Source organism: Protopterus annectens, chromosome 4.part0 (assembly GCF_019279795.1).
Source record: "Protopterus annectens isolate FY-2018-M chromosome 4.part0, PAN1.0, whole genome shotgun sequence".
Taxonomy (NCBI): Eukaryota; Metazoa; Chordata; order Ceratodontiformes; family Protopteridae; genus Protopterus; species Protopterus annectens.
In genome coordinates this window covers 300,991,852-301,011,720 of record NC_056733.1, presented here as the reverse complement: position 1 = coordinate 301,011,720, position 19,869 = coordinate 300,991,852, and the positions used below count along the sequence as shown (strand labels likewise).

The following is a 19,869-nucleotide window of genomic DNA, read 5'->3' as shown; positions in this document are numbered from 1 at the left end:
TCTCTATATGTATATATATATATATATATATATATATATATATATATATATATATATATGTGTGTGTGTGTGTGTGTGCACACGTGCATGTGGCTGTGTGTGTTTGGGTGTGGGGGAGAGGTGACTCCCTGCAAAAGAACACTTGCAATTAACTTCTCTGCTCTTTTGTATTTTAGGCATTAGAGTTAGACATTTCTGATCCTCAGGGCGATTGTATTCACCTTTTCATAGTGGAAGTTAAAATCTATTGCTGTTAGAAAATTTCCTGTCTTATATGTCTACTGCACTCTTTTGCTTAAAATAGTAGAAAATATTGAATATTTAGCATTTTCAGTTCTTCTTTCCATTTCTATATTTAATCTTCTACAGAATGCTTTGTTTTTGGTCATGTTTGTTTTCACCATTTTTATTTCATTCTCCTTGATTTTCCTCTGTGAATACGTCATGCATATTTTCTATTGTTATTTCATCCCTACTTGTTTTATTTATTTAAATTTGTTAATCAGGGTAGAGCACTGATCACCATGATCTATTTTCAAGCCTGGTCTGGAGAAAATAGATTGATTTGAACAATGATAAAATATAATGTGTGTAATTTATAACATATGATAAGAATGTCATACAAACAAAAAGATAGACGTTACAGTGACTGAAATCAAAATTAATTTCTGTTGAAAAAAATAATTTCTAAGGTGCATGTAGATATTTACAGCCAGTAAGTGGTAAAATGGGATAGAAATGGGTAAGAATGATAGGAGAAAGAGAGAGAGAGAGACAACGCAGTTCATGCGTTTGTGGGTTGTTGGTAGTCATGCTGTCAAGGAGATCACTGAGGAGCATATCCCTGTTTCCCAGCAGTCCCAAAGCAAAGGTTAAATGACTTGCTCAGAATAACAGAGTAAACAAGTGAACACTGAGAGAATTAAACTCTGTACCATAGGATGTAGCTCATTAACAGCTCATATCCTTAATACTCTGTGTTAACTACAAGACCTAAGTGACTCCTGCGTGAACTGCTACAGCTTAAACTGATACTTAATGACCTGAAAATTTGTTTCCTCTCAAGCTGTGAGAAGAGAAGGAAAGAGAAGACAAGAAGGATAAGCAGTCTGCTTCTTTAACTTGTTCAGTACATAAAACATAAAGCAGTACATGAAACGCCTGGTGCATCTAGACCCTGTCGGCAGTGTGCTCATCCACATGGTAGCTCCCCTATGATTAAGTCTCTCACTGTGCTCCCAGATTAAGGAAAGGACGCTGCCCTGCTGAAAACAAATTATTGAAGTCAGCTCATAATAAAGTGCCAAGGTGGTTACAGTTTACTAGTTTAGAATGTAAGCTTGCTGATTGGGGTCTAAGGTACCTATAGTTTGTCCCCTCTTTGAATTGGCTTATTCCTAACCCTAACTAAAAAGTAGCTTACCCCTTCCCTCTAACTTTTGAAATTCTATCATTAAAACACCCCCAAAATTGTACTAACTCTAGCAAACTAACTTTAAAATTGTACTACAAAAGGATATAATCTAAAGGCTTAATTTAACATAATTTGAACCTATAAAGCTAACATAAGTAAGTGCATAAAAAAAGTGCCATAATACCTGGTAAACCCCCAGAAGATGTTTCAGATAGTTTTAACCGATTCTTTACCGAGACAATTCAAGCCCTAGCCAGCCTACTACCTCCTAACTCCCTTGGCCCAGAAAGTACCACCCCTAGAAACCTACTCGCATTTAGCTTTCAACCTGTCACCACGTCACTTATCCATACCCTAATCAAAAAACTAAAACCCACCACATTCTCAGCTGACCAACTTCCTAATGAATACCTACAAAAATCAGCTGATGCTATTGTCTACACGGTATTAATACTTATCAATCGAACCATAGAAGAAGCTAAAATTCCCACTATCTGGAAAATATCCTATGTAATCCCACTTCATAAAGGAGGTAACTCTACTGAATTCCCCAACTATAGGCCTATAGCTATACTCTCTCCACTTGTAAAGATTATGGAAAAATGTATTCAGAGACAGTTCATGTACCACCTAATCCATAACCACCTCATGGCAGATGATGCAAAAGCAAATGATGGAACAATAATCTCCCCTGACCTCTCTACTAAACTATTAGGTGTCAGTATAGATAATAATCTAAAATTCGACCTGCATGTTAACCAATTGATCAAAACCATCAATGAAAAACTAGGGTCACTTTACAGAATAAAAGCCTTCCTAACCCCCCCCCCCAGCCAAAGTTGCCATAGCTCAATCTCACCTTCTCTCTACTCTTCTGTATGCATCCCCTCTTCTCTCCAATGTTAACAAGACTGTCCTGAACAAACTCTCAATCTGTTATAACCACATTGCCAGGTTTGCCACTAGGCTGCATTTAGGACACATCACTGCATCAATCTAATCCAGCTTGGATGGCTTGAACTACTCAGTCTAATCCTATATAACCAATTGGTTATGGCCCATAGAATAATATATAACCCTGACAATACTCCTGCACTCAAAAATCTTGTCACCCTCTATAATAATCCTAGATCACTGCACTCCTCCAACAGACTCCTTATTCAGATATGTAAAACTAATAACTCAGCCGGTGACTCTCTCTTCGTAAACTCTGTAGGTAGATCATGGAACTCTCTACTGATTTTCAGAAGTTTAAGATTAAGGTCAGCAGAGCCATATAAATATATATGTAGGGGGAAATATTTCTCTCAAAACTGAAAGTCATTGACTTCTGGTATTGCCATTTTAACTGATCAAATATCAGCTGATTGAAATTTAACAGCTTTGCCAGCACAACATTGTGGTACAGTTGGGATTAGGCATCTGACCTTTTTCCCACAGTAGTGTGATCTCAGAGTTAGTATATATATATATATATATATATATATATATATATATATATATATATATATATAAAATTAGCAGGGGGTGCCACCTGCAAAACAATGTTTGTTTTTTTATCCTTCGTGGATTGATGTTTTGGTACTAGACTTTGTGACTCTCTTTCTGATGTCATCATTCAGTATGACATTTAGTGAGTATAGTAGAGTAGATATGATGATAAATTGCATGCAACATAATAAGGACCACTAGATGGCACTTCACATGTCTTGGTCCCTCCCATCCCCTTCAGACTTTCATTTGTATTGGTAAAGTTGCATTCTGAGAGCTGAAAATGCAGTATACCTTAGCTCATAGTTTACTGTTGCTCTTGGCTGTTGAAACAGAATTCCCGTTCAGTTTCTAAGTGTTTTGTTGGAGTAACATCTTGTGGACTTTTCCGTTTACCTTCACTGAGTGACTGTTGTTGATGTGCATGTTTAATAATTATTTGCACTTCCATTAATTTAAACAATTAATGTGCAAATACACAGAAGTTTCCAGAGAAGCAACCATATTTGTATTATAATTATAGTAACTGCCTATGTAAGACAAGCATATGACTTAATTTGTATCTCACATGCACTAACCATATGGAATTCTTAAACAGACAGCAGACTATAACATTAAAAACCTCCCCTTATTATTAACACCTGCAATGACATATAAACACATAAATAAACTAGGCTAAATTGTATTATAGACTAAGGAGGTCATAGGACATAAATAAATACTTCTGAAGTATTCAGATTTTTGCCTAATATTTTGGTCTGTCCCTCATAAGATTTGTGGTTTTCTGGCAAATCAGTGAGGTTTGCAGTAAGTAAATAATGGCAGACATTTGAGTTTCTGACTTCATATCCTTCAGAACAAAAAATTCTTATTCTATCAGCTTTTTAAGTTTACAAGGGCATTATTTAAAATCTGTCTCTGATGTTTGGCCTTTGTTCCAGAATTAGTTCTGGCTTTGTCTAGATTTCTTGCACAAGGAAGTTAAGAGGTATGTTAGGACGTACCCGTTAAAAATATGACTCAATTCTTTATCTAATAAAAGATCTTGTGCTTGCAGGACTAGTCACTTTTTGTCCTAACCTGTATGGCTCTTTTCTAATCTGTCTTGATTCTGCTGGTTCCCCCTATCCCCCTCACCGCACTCCTCCTTCTTTCCTTCTCCAAAGCTCTAGGGTGCCCTGTAATTTGCTGTGCTAATTTACATGGCTGAAAAAACATTGTATTATTTGACAGTGCTCTCCCTCAGTCTGCCGTAGGAAGATCTTTTATTACATCTCATACAAACTTCCCTGCCTTTGTATTAAGAAAAACTCATCATTAACCCAGGATTTCTCTGTGCTGGGTGCAGCCATTTTAAAAAAATACATATAAACTGATATTAGCAGTTGCCTTAGCTATGAAATTAAGTCCTTGTAATAAGCAGTTGTAAAACAGACTGTGACCCAGACAACACAAGATTCACTAGTGACCTAGTTGCTAGAGGATCCAGCAAAGGAGTTGGGAGTAAATGGTCAGTGTTTGCTCATCAATCCTGTGAGGAAAAGGGTGGTGGTCTAATCTGCTGCAGTATAAGCAACCACTGGACAGATACTGATATGGAGTACAGCACAGTGGGCCTGGGATCACACTCAGTGCTGCCAAGTTGCATTTCATCTATAGTCATCTTCCATGCATGTGTGTAAAAGCATGCATAAGCATCAGGTAAGGGATGGGATGGTCACATCACAGAAGCGTTAATGGTCAGTAGGCAGCGACTCTTATTAGGACTCTAATCTCAGTAGGACTCTTATTATTGTTCACCTAAAACCATACCTGTTATGAAGAACAGAAATAAAGTAATTGTGCTGAAGGTAGATGTCAGTATAACAAATAAGAAGGCTTTTTTCAGACCAGATGATTTTGCAAGAGTTTTTGAGATGTACTGTGGGATGTGTTTCCTTGGTAATGACTGATCTTGCATCCCCTCATAGATGTTGTTATAGAAACAGAAGATGCATGTTGAAAATGCATACCAATATAACAAACAGACAGGTCAGACAGGATATAAAAAGTTTTTGAGTTGCATTACGGACTGTGTATTTCTTGACGATGACAGGTGTCACACCTCCTTGCTGATGCTATTATATTACTATGTTATTGTCTATCATAACCATTTTCCATTTTTTTAAGGAGATCTTTACAAAATTAATGAATGTGATCAGCTGATATGCGACATTGTTATATTAAGGTCCTACATATATATGATTTTAATTGTGTTCCACAATCTGAAGAATATCTGGGAAGGACAAATCACTTTGTGCAGTTATGTTGGATTAATAAAGTGCTTTTTTTTAAATAGTTTATTTTAGTTGAATGAGAAGCCATTTAATTCTTGGCTGGCTTGTACAAAGGAATAAGATGTGGAGTACACCAGTGTAAAAGTGTTATCACACAGAGACGTTTATCAGGAGGTTATAACTCCTACATACTCATCAATAATCAGGCCCATAATTGTGAATAATGCTCCTTTTGGCATGTACCGTACAAAGCACCTGCAGCAATTGGAGAGAATTCAGAGGTTTCTAAATAAAAATATCAAGGAACTCCAGTACATGCTTTATACAGACTGACTAAAGTCTCTGTCACTACACTCAGTATCATATAGACTTCTTAATGAAGACTTATGACTGGCTTACAGGGCAAACTCTGACCCAAACCTAATGAATTTGCTGCACATTCTTAAATTAAATGAGACGAGAGCTACTCATTACAGGGACCTAACATGGCCTGTGACTTGAATAGAACGTGCTGTAGGGACAGATTTGTCTCCCAGTGCCTTCCACGCTTTTCTTTTTTGGAGGGGTGGGTGAAGACTACAAGAAAATGTATTCATAAAATGTTCTATATACAACTGCCATTAACCTTTCAACAAATTTTAGCTTCTCTTGTTAACTGGTAGCTGATAACTAATAATATAATTTTGTTTTAGTATTAATAAGTGTGTTTTACAAAATTTGCATTTTCATCTGTATTGAACATGTTTCAGATTTTCGGAAATAATTTGCAAAAGTTTGTAGGTTATTATAGAAACTTTGAGGGCATAGCTGACTGATTTCTGTTTTAATAATCATGCCTCTTTTGTAAAGAAAATGGCATATTCTTTGCTATAGTTTTTTTACACAGGAATCAGCTTGTTTGTAACACTTTAGATTTCTAAATATAATGTTTCCTTTTGTACTTTAACCAAACCATAGTACCTCACTTTAGAAAATACACCGTTTTTGCATGAGGAGAAAATCTAAAGTATCTGAGCTAAATTTTTAGCATCAACTCATACAAATTAATCTTTATATAGTTTTATATAGATCATTTACAGGAAATATGATTCTAACTGCTAAGGTTCTACGGGACTCTTATTATTGTTCACCTAAAACCATACATGTTATGAAGAACAGAAATAAAGTAATTGTGCTGAAGATAGATGTCAGTATAACAAATAAGAAGGCTGTTTTCAGACCAGATGATTTTGCAAGAGTTTTTGAGATGTACTGTGGGATGTGTTTCCTTGGTAATGACTGATCTTGCATCCCCTCATAGATGTTGTTATAGAAACAGAAGATGCATGTTGAAAATGCATACCAATATAACAAACAGACAGGTCAGACAGGATATAAAAAGTTTTTGAGTTGCATTACGGACTGTGTATTTCTTGACGACAGGTGTCACACCTCCTTGCTAATGCTATTGTATTACTATGTTATTGTCTATCGTAACCATTCATGCTGCAATACAAATGTACATTTGTCCCCAAAAATATATGGAGAGCATATAAACACAGACATGAATGTACTATAACGTGCTGCTGATAATGTTTTCTATTGTTAAGTAAAACAGAAAATAAACACTTGGAGGAAAAATATTTTGTGTCAAGAAAGCCACTGTGACTTTTGTGATTATTGTGACAAAGACCTGTTTATCTGGGTTATTAATAAACTGTATCTGTAATGTGTTTTTCACAGCTTCTGCCATCAGAGAGACTGTCACCAGTTAAGAACCTGGCAAATGGCAGCCCGTCTAAGTGTGCACGGTTCATAAAGGTCAGGAACTATGAAAGTAATATTGTATTTAACGACACGCTTCACCTGAAGGCAACACCGGTAAGATAATCATAATGTCACTTGCATTACACATTCTCACAAAAACTGTTTTTGCATTTGCAGTATAATTCTAAAGTGTATTGGTCATGTTTGCATGTGATAAAGTTGCAAAAAATAAAAACTATAGTGTGCAGTTTGATTTTTTTTTTTGTTAGTTTCACTTTTTACTCATGTTTTCCTCTATAACCACACCCACAAAAGGATGGCATGGTAGGTACTGAGCAATGCTTTACATTCAAATGTATAATATTGATAAAATCTACAAGAAAAAGCCTAGCCAACCTAGAGTTTTCACTGTGTGATAACTTAAACTTCCTATAATAGAGGCCCATGGGATATATGCTAATGATCCCTTAAGGACATCAAGTGTTCAGCAACTTACTTCCGTAGAAGAACTATTTCTTATTTATATTGTGGTTTCACTACTGCATCATTATGTATTAATTAGAAATGTGAAGTATCCTACCTGCAAGAGCTAATTGACAACTTGTCTTTCTTGGAATAAAAAACTATTTTGGATGCATTTAACAGGGAAATAATATAGTGCATGCATTACTTTAAGTAATGAGGCATTATGGGCTCACTCTTTTATGATGTCATGGCAGGGATTTTCAGCTCTGTGAGAAAAACTTTGTGGCAGCCACCTTAGCAACAGAATAATATTCACAAGAAGTACAATGTTTGCTTCAAAATCTGTATAATTTGGTATTCTATATGGTAACGTGGCTACATCCAACTCCAAAGATTTGTTAGTAGTACTTACTTTGGAACATGACCAATGCACTTTAAGGTAACAGAATCTGTTCAATATTTTTTCAGCATTATTGTCTGCATGTTGAAACAGATCCTGGACTACCACATGTCTTCATTTAGAAGCTATTCTCAAATGGAAACCATCATATATAAAATCACTATTCAGAAAGCAGTAATTAAAATAAAGGCCACTGCCAAATTGTGGCCATGACTTGATGTGAAATTATGTTGAAAGTATAAGGACTGTAGCTGTGGATTTGTTGCCCTAACTTTTCTCCTTGACTGCAACCAATGCCCATTTCATTGGCAATAAATCAAAAGCAGGCAACAAATCATATCAGGTAGATATTCCAATATTAAATCATGCAGTCACACTTTCAAGGTGTTTTATTTTTGCTTGTGCTTGCTTCTGCATTGGACTGTTAGCTGTATTTCCACCAAAAGCCACATGAAACAGTTCCACATGCATTGTTCACCTTTCTATTCGTGTCCTCAGCGTGGCATTACCACATGTACACTTATCCTGCTTGCATGCATTGTTCTCATTCTTTGCTTTTTGCTAACACAACACCCCTATTCAGAACCTTTACTGTCCACAAAGATGCCATCACAAATAATGTTATTGTGGCTACACTTAATACTGGACGCTACACATCCCAGCTTACAGGGTTAGATAACTCTGCAAAGAGTAAATCCAACCCAACAACCAGAAGAACTAGGCACTGTAAGGTGACAATACTAATTGGTTCACCAATGTACTTTCCAGTTTTACTATATTTTAGACACTGGTAACACAACATCAAATCATGTAAATATATGTGTTATTTCCTGCAGTGCCTTGCAAGTCTTCTGTGTGCTTAATATTAAAAATCAGCTTATTAACGATTATGTCTGATATTCTTCTCTCATGCTACTACTTGTAGGTTCATAGGTAAGTAGCCCACAGACCATTTCAAGCCTAGCAATAAATAAATAAATAGACAAATAAAAAGTTCCCTCTAGGGGATAAGACAAGGTAGACTGGAGGAGAACTTGAGGCTGCCCATCCAATTATCTAGGTTTACCTTGAAGGTAGTAAGGGTGCTATTCTGCTTGACATTTAGTGGAAGTTTGTTCCAGGGATGAGGGATACATTGGAAAATGAATCTGTCTTGACAATGTCTTATTTATCTGCTGTTGAAGGTTTAGTTCCTTTAACTGAGTATTTGAGGTACCTTTAGTTCTGTGAAGGAATAGAAGATTAAATAGGATTGGAGCTTTCGTGGCTGGAAAGGCTAAACACAAATCTCCACAGTGGGATCTGTAAGAGACTAAGTAATTACTACTTAGAAACAGCTGCCATTCTCTAACAATTGCTACGATTTTTGACTCCACTGATCTTTTCCCTTATGAATCTCTAAGGTCTCAAGTTGTGTGATATGGTTAGACAAATACATGCCAAACAGTACATTATACTTAAGTCATTATATGCAAGTGACACCCCCAGGTGCATCTGCGGTAACTCCTACTGATGCCTCTAGGCATCAAATATTGCTTTTTCATATTTGCATCAATAATTCCAAAACCATGCTATCTATAAGGTTTTAAAATATTTCATCTTAAAGCTTACACAATGGCAAACTCAACTGCATTAATATTTGACCACTGTCTTGTGCAGATAAATAGATATTAACTGTTGTTTTTATGATATTAATTTATAGAGATATCATTTTCACATTTTTCTAAATATCTCAACAACCAAGTAACACAGACAGATGAATCTCAGCTAGCTGAATACAATGCTGCTGATAATATGTGTGTAAGCTGAATGGTTGCTGAGATATTGTAAGTTGTTTACAGAACATTACAAATGTAATAGCTACAGTGTTTATTGTGACTTATAAAATTTGGTTTAAGACCTAGAAGCTAAAGAATATCGCCACTATAAAAATAGTTTGTGATGAAGAGTTTGCCATTTATACTTCTTTCATAATTCTTATGGTCCCAGAAATATGCACATTTGTTTGAAATGTGAGGACATTAGACTCTGCCCATTGGAAGTTACAGTGCAAACTTCCTGAGCTCCATTGGAGTGAATGAGTTTTAATAATGGGCCTGATAAGACAAGAGCAAAACTGAAGAATTCTTTGGATCTACTAGAGATATAGCTGAAATTAGATTGGCCAGCTAAAAGACTTTCTGAACTACTATGGAAACAGGGTGTTAAAAGGATACAGAATTATCAACAACACTGCCTAGATCCCTTACAACCATGTCTGATTGGAGGATTGCATCTCCATTATGATAAATGAAACTGGTTTGTTTGCCAAAATGAACTATGCCACATCTTTTATATTTAGTTTGAGACAATTGTCCGTGCTCTAATTGCTATCATGGTCTGAGTGATGCTGTACTAGTTGTGAGTCAGGTGAACACCAAATAACAGCATCTAGTTTACAGTCACCTGCAAACTTATTAACCATAGGCCATGAGTGCTAGCCTGATGAGAAGTATATGACATGTAGGAGATGTCCCAAAACTGAGCTCTGTTTTACCCCACTGGTGACTTTTTTGCTGTCATAAGTGGCATCTGCAGCTCTAACCACTCAGGTTTGTCAGACAACCAGTTAGCTATCCGCAGCACAACATAATGATTTAGATTTACAACTCTATCAATAATGCCTGCATGGAGAATAATGTCCAAGGCACTGGCTAGCTCTTAATATGCTGTATGCATTGCATAACCACTATCAATTGCTTCCTTTGACAAAGCTAAAGTGATGAAGGTGGATGGTTGAGAACTTTTCAATGCCCAGATAAATTACGTCAGAGATAATGCACTGTATACCTTTACTTATGGTGCTAGTGAGACTAATGGGTCTATAGTTACCAGGGTTTGTGGTTGGACCTCCCTTATTAATGGCATTACAATGACCATTTTCCAGTCTTCAGGAAGGTAACTAGTGGAGAGGCTTAATTAAAGAGGTTAAAGAGATGTTCAGAAAGACCATACTTGGCTCTGATAATCAGGCAACCTGGCATGTAATCAGAGCCTATAGATGAAGTATTGTTACTTTTTGAGAGGACTGAAAGAACTTCCTTCATAGTAATTAAAGGGAGTGGATGCCATTATGGAACCTTTAGCTGTAACTGTGAGTGGAGTACCTAGGATATTAGCTATTAGATATTTCTTTTGTATCAGACAGCATAGTATTATTGTGGACTCACTGTGAGCATTGTTGGATGTTAGTTCCTAACTTCCTGACAGTTAAGGAAAGATATATAGTCATTTTTGGTTTTACTGAATATTTTAAGTTTATACTCAGTTTTGAGCTTCCCAATGGTTCCCTTAAGCTCTTTGTTAGTTTGTCTAAGTATGCTCTTGAGGTAGGTGGAATGAGACCTCTTATAAACATTAAACAGTTTTTCTTTTTATATAATGTATTTTAAACAGATATTCCACCACAGAGGATTATTTTTAAATGTCTCATTATATTTGGTGCTGATAGGACTGCCTTATCAATACAACTATTTAAGCAGGAGTAGAAGTCAGAGGCACAGTTAGCAGCTTTAGCATGGGATCCTTTAGAGGAGAACTACAGCAGAATGTACTTAAGTCAATGAAAAATGAAAAAATGAAAATGAAGATGGCTTGCTTTGGAGAAATCCCTAAACATAGAGCTATTTACAGAGGAAGTAGTACAAGTTTTAAAGGAAAAAGTAAGTAAATTATGCTCAAATTGCTTATTTGTTTATTTATTTGTCTTTGCTTACCGGGAAAGTCTGACTGGGTAATACCCATTTTCAGTGGTGGCCTGGGGAGAAAAGCTCCATTTGTTTACATAGCATTATATTTACTTTCATACGTTACATTTCTATTTACATTTATATGCATACAGTAGTTACATTTACACATTCAAAGATTTTACATAGGTACTAAAGAGAAAGCCCACATGCAAGTTATTGGATTGTACAGGCAGCAGTTATGTATACAAATTGTTTTGTCATTTCAGTGAGAGGTTGAGAGTATTCTGTTTAAGAAGAGTATTTGGAGAGTATCGTATGGTGAACACAAAGTTTTAACCTTGTAATGAGCATGTGCAGGACCAGGATTGGTTAAGATGTCATTTAAGCAGTTGTTTAAAACTATTGAGTTTGCCGGAGAGTTTTATTCATGTGGGGAAACTATTCTAGAGTTTAGCAACATATTGGGAGTAGAACGAGTCTCATGCAACATTATTTGACTTATTTGTGAGTAGTAAGAATTTGTTACTATAATGGCAATCCCTTGCTGGACAGTAGGGCAGTAATATGTTTTTTAGTGCAAGGTATTTTTCTGGATGATGAATGAGTTTGTGTGCTGTAGTTAGTTATGAATATTTTAGGTAGTTGTGCAGTTCAAGCCAGTTTAGCTTTAAGCTATGACAATATTGGGTCCTATGAAGAAAATTGGTGGCAAATTTAGCTATTTTATTTTAGCAGGAATTGAGTTTCTTTTTTTGAGTATTGTTTGAGTTTGGTAGGATATGAACAGCATATAAGAAAGTTGGCAGTAAGAAGGTGGTGGCTAGAGTTTTTTTGCAGTATCTGTAAGGAATCCACCTTATAAAGGCAGCCTAGTTTCTGGTGTGTAGATTTAATGGCATGCAGTTTATGCTGATCATATTGAAGATTGTCATCTATTATAACGCCTAGAAGTTTACTGTGAGTTACAATTTCAAAGAAAGTATTATTTGCCGACTTTGTGGTGAAAGACTGCTTTTGATTTTGGCAACATTCTGAGGTAAAAAGCATTAACTTAGTTTTCGTGGAGTTTAATCAAACTTCTGTCATTACAGTCCACCAATATCAGTAAATATGTACAATCTCTGCAGAAGTAAAAGTCATCTAAGTAATTCCACATTAAAGAGATCTGTAACTAATGAAGAGATGTTGCTAGCAGACAACATTATATTTCATTGTTTCATCTACAAATAAAGTGCCTGTTGCCCTTGAAGAATAAATTGCCTATGTTACATTAAAAAATAATAGGCTAGTAATATTGCAATAGGGAATGGATGAAAAACTAATACAGGGTCATAGTTACTAGGTTTCTCCTCCAAAGGTGGACATTCACAAGACTGCAGCATCCACCCCCTTTAAAGTACAATACAGTACAGCATCAGTAATTTTATTTATTATTATTTTATTTATTTTATGTCTTTTGTTTACCGGGAAAGTCCTGTGGGCTCGCAAGACCATTTTTGGTGGAGGCCTGGAGAGAAAAGCTCCATACAGTTAATTATAGACATAACATTGCATCAAATTTGAAGATAACAAAAGAGAATTAACAATAGAAAATTACAAGTGGATGTTACAAAGTGAATAGACAGATTATCCGTTTTCTGATTGTTGCAATACAGAGATAATAAAGAAACATGAGAGTGTTGAATGTTAAAAGAGTAATTACATAGAGCAATTGTGTTTTGGTTGAGACAAATACAAGAAGATGCAGTATTTACAATATTTACAAGAATATAGCATTTTTGGAAGAGAAATAATAGGATGGGAAAGGAGAGAGAGAGGAGAATAGATTGATGAGGGGGGAATGCGTGAGGAAGGGGAGGCTTAAGCGCTAGGGAGAGAGTGTCAGGGAAGTGTTTTGTAGAGATAAGGGTGGGTAGTTTGGGGACAAGTTAGAGTCGGTTGGAGTCAGAAGTTTGCAACATTAGAATAGGCTAGAGTATCTATATCTGAATACTTGGGTGAATTAGGTTATGACAGAGTCAGTAGTGGAACAGTTGCATATCCATTTGGATAGAGAATGAAGGTGTAATTTCAGTAGTAATTTATCTACATACTGTGGGAGTAGAATCCACAGCCTTCTGCATCAAAAGCAAGGATACTATCTGCTGTGCTACTAACAAAGCAAACAGATTGGGCATAAACAGCACTAAACCTCTCTTACCCTGAAGCTCTCAGCTACTTGTAAATTCCACTTCGCACTCAACTAAATTTCTCAACTTTGCAGCACAAAAAATCTGGAGAATGCCAACATTTACTGGGGGGACAAAGGCCCAAAACCAGATACACATTTTAAACATTGCTTCTATAATCTTAGAAAGTTGCTAGAATAAAGTGTTTCCTGAAAGATAGGAAGACTGGAAACTTAAATGACTATCATTATTTAGTGAATTCCGTTCTCACTGATTTGCCAGAAAACCACAAATTTTAAGAGGAACGGACCAAACATATGAGCCAAACATTCCGTAAAAATCTGGACAGTTGAGAAGTTGAACCACAAGTGGTGGTAAGGGTAGACAATTCAGGCTCTTGTTTCTTGTACCTAAGGTGCAGGGTTTGAGCCTGAGTAACACTAGCCACCAGGTATTCCCACCTGGGGCATTTTACACACATACACACACCGCGGGCAGGCCGTAATAAGAACCAAAAAAACAAACAGCAATAATAAAACACTCCTTACTTGGAACTCTGGAACAGGCAGCAAAATGATCAAACCAATTAAAATTGCATGGGCCTGTTCTTAAAGACGAATGTCCTTAAAACCATTTTTTTTTTAAATTAAATCTATTAAAGTAGACAGTCCCAAAAGTGGCACCCAGGATGGATCACCCCTCTGCCCCCCCCAACTACGCTGCTGGGTGTTATTATTGGGAGTAATTCTATTGTTTTTTTTTTTTTTGTATGGAAACAATGGTATGTGGGATATGTGGGTGGTGATATGGAAGTGTAAATACAGAGTAAAGGAGCAGGTTAGGGGAGCGGAGTGAGTCCGAATGTTAGTGAGGGCAAAGAAACAGAGAAAAAAAAACACACGCAGTCAGTGACTGAACTTTAAAAGTCACAGATCTGCTGAGAAAGGTAAATGAAAGAAATGAAAGGCTTCACTTCACGTATTTCTTTTCATTTTATTCAGTTGTCATGTAGTTTCATTTTATTCAGTTGTCATGTAGTTGCGGTGTTTTGTTATTCAAATAATGCAATTTAAAAGGCCTCTGGTCCAGTAGATGAAACTTTTGGTTTTGTTGCTTTAGGACACAGTTTTAGTAGGAAAGTTAATCCAATATCAGCTTAACCTGACTAATGGTCATATACAACAGTAAAATTTTCACTTGAGTGTTTGAACAACTGTAATTTAAGGAAGTTACTGTGGACTTTGATTTGCAAAGTAAGCCAAAATGCAGGAATGCGGCTCTGCAAAAATACTGGCTCAGAACTGAAAGTGGTTACACAAGGATCTGAGGCAGCAATATCCTAGACCAGGTTATTACCAAAATGGGCAACCGGTGCTCCACACCAGAGGTCAATTCCTCGTTGGTCAGATCTGACCATAAGCTAATCACCCTAGACATCCACATTCCACCCCACCCCCCATTAGGGAAACCACAGTAAAAAATTTCTCCAAAGCCAACTTCACGCATGTTAAGACAGAAGTGGCAAACTTCACGACACCCATGCTGATGGACAATAGAGGTATGACTGCTGAATCCTACACAAATGCACTTTATAAGCACTTACATGAGTGCATGGATCGTGCAATCCCTAACAGAACCAAGATGCTATCCTCTAAAAAAAGGAAGCCAATCTGGTGGTCCCCTGCCATAAACAAACTCTACAACAGAAGAAAGAAACTGTTGCAAAAAATAGTAAAATCCCATGATTGGAGAAACTCCCTGGTCAGCTTCAGTAAGAAGCTGAGATCCCTCATAAAATCCTCCAAAGCTAGTTATGAAAACAAAATTGCCACTGACTCTAAAGACAACCACAAAGCATTCTATAGCTATGTCAAGAATCTCAATGGCAACACTCAGATCTGCTCTGAGTTACAGCACAATGGCACTAAATATACAGAACCAACGGATATTGCCAACATCCTGGTAGATAGGTTCAGTGCTAACTTTACCCCTCTGTCATCCCCTAAAGGGCCCATCTCTATACCAGAAGAATGCAAAGTTCCTGTAATCACGGCTGCACAGGTAAAAAACACACTATCCAAAGCCAAGAACACAGCATCCATGGGACCTGACGACAACCCAGGCTGTGTTCTACATGAACTACAGAACGAACTGGAACCCCACCTAAGTACCATGTTCAATTGTAGCTTCACCTCAGGCTATGTGCCCACTGAATGGCGCACAGCGAAAGTTATCCCACTCCACAAAGGGTTGAGCCACCACAGACCCCAGAAACTACCGCTCCATTAGCCTAACGAGCCTGGTCTGCAAGGCTATGGAGCGTATCATCATGGAACTTATAAACAATGACATTGGTAATCTCCAAACTCAGGACCCCACCCAGTTCGGGTTTGTAAAAGGCAGATCATGTCTCCTAAACCTAATAGACTTCTTTGAAGCAGTCACCAAAGCCATAGATGAGGGTAAGATGGTTCACACAGCCTATCTAGATCTCGCCAAGGCTTTTGACACCATCCCCCACTCTGGAATTATAGATAAACTCACTAAACTAGGTATAAATCCCTGTCACAAGATGGGTTGCCAACTGGCTCACTGACATAACCCAGACTGTGAAAGTAGCAGACTCCAAATCCAGCTTCAGACCAGTGACAAGTGGAGTACCACAGGGTTCAGTCCTGGGTCCACTCCTGTTTGGTATCTACTTCTCTGAAGTACAGACCAACACAGAAGGTCTTTGGCTAATGAAGTTCGCAGATGACTGCAAACTAGGAGCCATATTCAAAACTCCAAAAGATGTGGACATCCTACAAAAGGGCCTTGCTGAGACAGATGCCTGGTGTCAAAGCCATGGCCTCAAGCTCAATGCCAAAAAGTGCATTGTCATTCCCTTTGGTAAAAACTCAGTACCCATGAACTACCACATAGGTGGTAGTCTACTTAACATCGAAAGTGTGATAAGAGACCTTGGGACACAGGCTTACAGTAGTCTCTCCTTTGATAATCACATCGCCACAGTAGTCAGGAAATCCTTCTATGTGGCACACCTCATCACAAAAGGTTTCTCATCCAGGAAAAAAGAGGTCATTGTTCCCCTCTACTCGTCACTCATTAGACCCATTATAGAGTACAATGCCCGTTTTGGTATGTACCTCACAAGACATCTACAACAACTGGAAAGGCCACAGAAATACCTCACAAAGAGTATTACTGGCCTCAAAGAGATGCCCTATGCAGACCGTCTCAAAAAACTGCAGCTTTACTTCATTGCATATCGCCTACTCATAGGCGATCTCTGCCTAACACACAAAGCTATGTCAAACCCAGAGCTTTTAGACATGCTCCACTTAAAGAAATCCCTACGAGCTACACACTCTAGGGACATAAACCTCATCACCACAATAAACAGAACATGCTGGAGGGATAGATTCCTGTCCCAGAGACTTCCCATACTCTGGAACAAACTACCTATCTATATCAAACAAAGCTCCTCATTAGCACTCTTCAAGAAAAATCTTGATGATTGGATGGGAGATAGGAAATTCACCCCAGGGATCACTTCTGTGACTCTGCTCGACAGTGGCACAGGAAAATAATTTTCTTGAGTTGCAAAAGCCAGGGTACCTTTGGCTAGGCTTATATAGGCCCTAGGGCCAATAGCCTAGTACCTACCTATGAACCTATGAACCTAAAGGAGAAATAAACTTAAGGAAAGGAGACAGTGGACTGTTAAAAACAATCAATGGAGTACAGTTGAAGGAGAAGGTAGTAGTGGGATGACTGTGGTCTAAGGAAATGGTGCTATTATGGTGGACAAAGTTCTTTGTTTTAGGGTACCAAAATACTTATAATTTACATAAAAATATAGCCCACAGACTGGTCTTCCAATTGCAGACTTCGCTGTTACATACATATCTATTTTCTATAGAAAAAGAAAAACTCACTTTTCTAGCTTAAAGAGGCAGCTGAGTGCAATGAGTCAGCGGTGACTGTGCACAGATACTGGCTCAGAGTTGAAAGTGGTTTAGTAACTGTCTTGGGCAAGGAGAAATAAAGAAGGAAGGGGGTGACTTACTTGAAGGGATGCAGTTCCACTGAAGAAAGACAGGATGATGTAAATAATGTAAATGAAACAAGTAGTGTGAGAGCAGTAAGAGTAAATGCTAGCGTCTGTGATGGAAATGGTTAAGTCTTTGCTATCAAACACCAAATTAAAATGGTTATATTGGTTACTGAGGCTTACATTGCATAGTCCAACAGCTCAGCTACCAATTAATAGTTAATACATTAACTTTCTGAGGTTATGCACTGAGACATCAATAAATGTACAGCTGTCATATCCACCATTCATTATTGTTGAGCTGAGGAACACTGCATTAGTAAGGAGGTGTGTCTTCAGAGGCCTGCATTAGTAAGGAGGTGTGTCTTCAGAGGCCTCTTCAGGGGCAGACATTCCCTCCCCACTGCTGCCACCAAAAGACATGAAGGGGGGCATTTCTATAAGGATTGAAAGAAATATACTCTAACATTAGATCACACTAATTTTACAATTGCTGTGAAAAATCATTCTCATTGTATCACAAATCAGAACTGCTACAGGTGCTGGTGGCCATGATTGGAATACCTTTATTGATTTCATGAGGCACAAGAGAAAAGATTCCAAAATTTTGCAGGCATGGCTTCACAGCAGTCCCAAAAACCAATGCTCATACTTCAGTCAGGAAGTTGCAGATGTATAGATATCATTAACACAGAATGCACAAAATGGCAATAAACAGAAATGGGCAAAGTACCCCATGGGTATATTTGTACACTTTAAGTAAAATAAATGCAATATAATATCATTGACATATAGCTCATTGTAGTAAAAGGTAAAAAAAAAACTTTCCTTAGTAAAGAAGCTAGCAACAATGCTTCTGTGCATGGCTAATGGGGCTGTGGAAACTAATTGAGGAAGTACAGTACACTAAGGACTCACAAAACAGAGGGCACATTATGACTCCTGTAATAGAACAAATTAAACCAGCACAATACAGTGCAAATATGACAGAGTACTGAGGGTGAACTATACCTAACTTACATTGAATTCAATGATCCAGACTTCATGAATCTGGTACACATTCACAAAACAAACAGCAATGAAATAACCTAATCTAAGATCTAAACCTTATCTGGGACATAACAACACATGCTGGGCAGACAGATATGTGTCTCAGAGATTAGCCCTTCTCTGGAGCAGACCCCCCCATTCATGTGAAGCAGAGCTTTTCCCTAAATCTATTCAAATGCAGTTTGGACCAATGGATGGGAAATTGCATATTCCCTGGCTTGTTGCCTGTATCCCTTATGGACAGAGGCAGCTTGTAGATGGTCTAAGGCACAATCATATACCCTTACCATTGCAGTCATTGGCTATGATAATTTAGGAAAATCAGGGCATGAATGGCTAGGCTTAAAAAGGCTTTAGCGTCATTAGCCTAGTAACTTCCTGTGATGCTATGATCCTAAAAAAAAAAAAATGTTCTCCAACAAACTGGTATATGTTACGAATAATGTGAAGAGGAATCTCAAATAATGTCACTTAGATTTACTGAATTCAGTTCTGCTCCAATCGGAGGTTCTAGTAAATTCCTTTTTATCTGTCAGTTACTTTCATTGACTTTAGTTCTGCTGTGCCTCAGAGATACAGGTAATACATTTCATACTCATCAATTAGTTTCATTGAGTTCAGTTCTGTTGTGCTTCAAAGTTACTCAATGTCTTTTGCATCTGTCAGTCATCTTCACTGACTTTAGTTTTGGTATGCATCATAGATATTGAGATCAGCCTGTCAGTTAACAGCGTGATTCAGTCTGCCTCTGTTTTTAGTCGTATGTGAAGAATAAATGCAAACTTCTTACTAATTTAACTTCCTAGTCTCAGGATAAAATTTAAATTAACTGCATTTTGGTTGATTTCTCCTTCAGTCTTTTTGACATGGGCACAGGTTCAGCTGGATCCAATATGTTTTGGCTGCAGACATCACACAGTGCATCACAGTAGTTGTCACCAATCCCACCTTCTTTGAAGCAGTTTATATTGCTAGACTCATTTGTACCTATTCTACAGACCTGAAATTAGATGGCAATGATTGTGAAGTAGTTTCCATCCATTCTGCTACCAGTGCCTCAGAGGGCACATCAGG

General features: G+C 37.5%; 1 protein-coding gene across 1 annotated transcript in view; it reads left to right on the top strand.

The window, feature by feature from the left end:
* NOS1 (nitric oxide synthase 1) overlaps nt 1-19,869 on the top strand; it is a 1,255,637-nt gene that overhangs the window by 462,002 nt on the left and 773,766 nt on the right. The window contains exon 3 of the mRNA XM_044068292.1: nt 6,904-7,041. Within this exon, the coding sequence (XP_043924227.1) occupies nt 6,904-7,041 (138 nt within the window). The remainder of the gene's footprint in view (nt 1-6,903; nt 7,042-19,869) is intronic.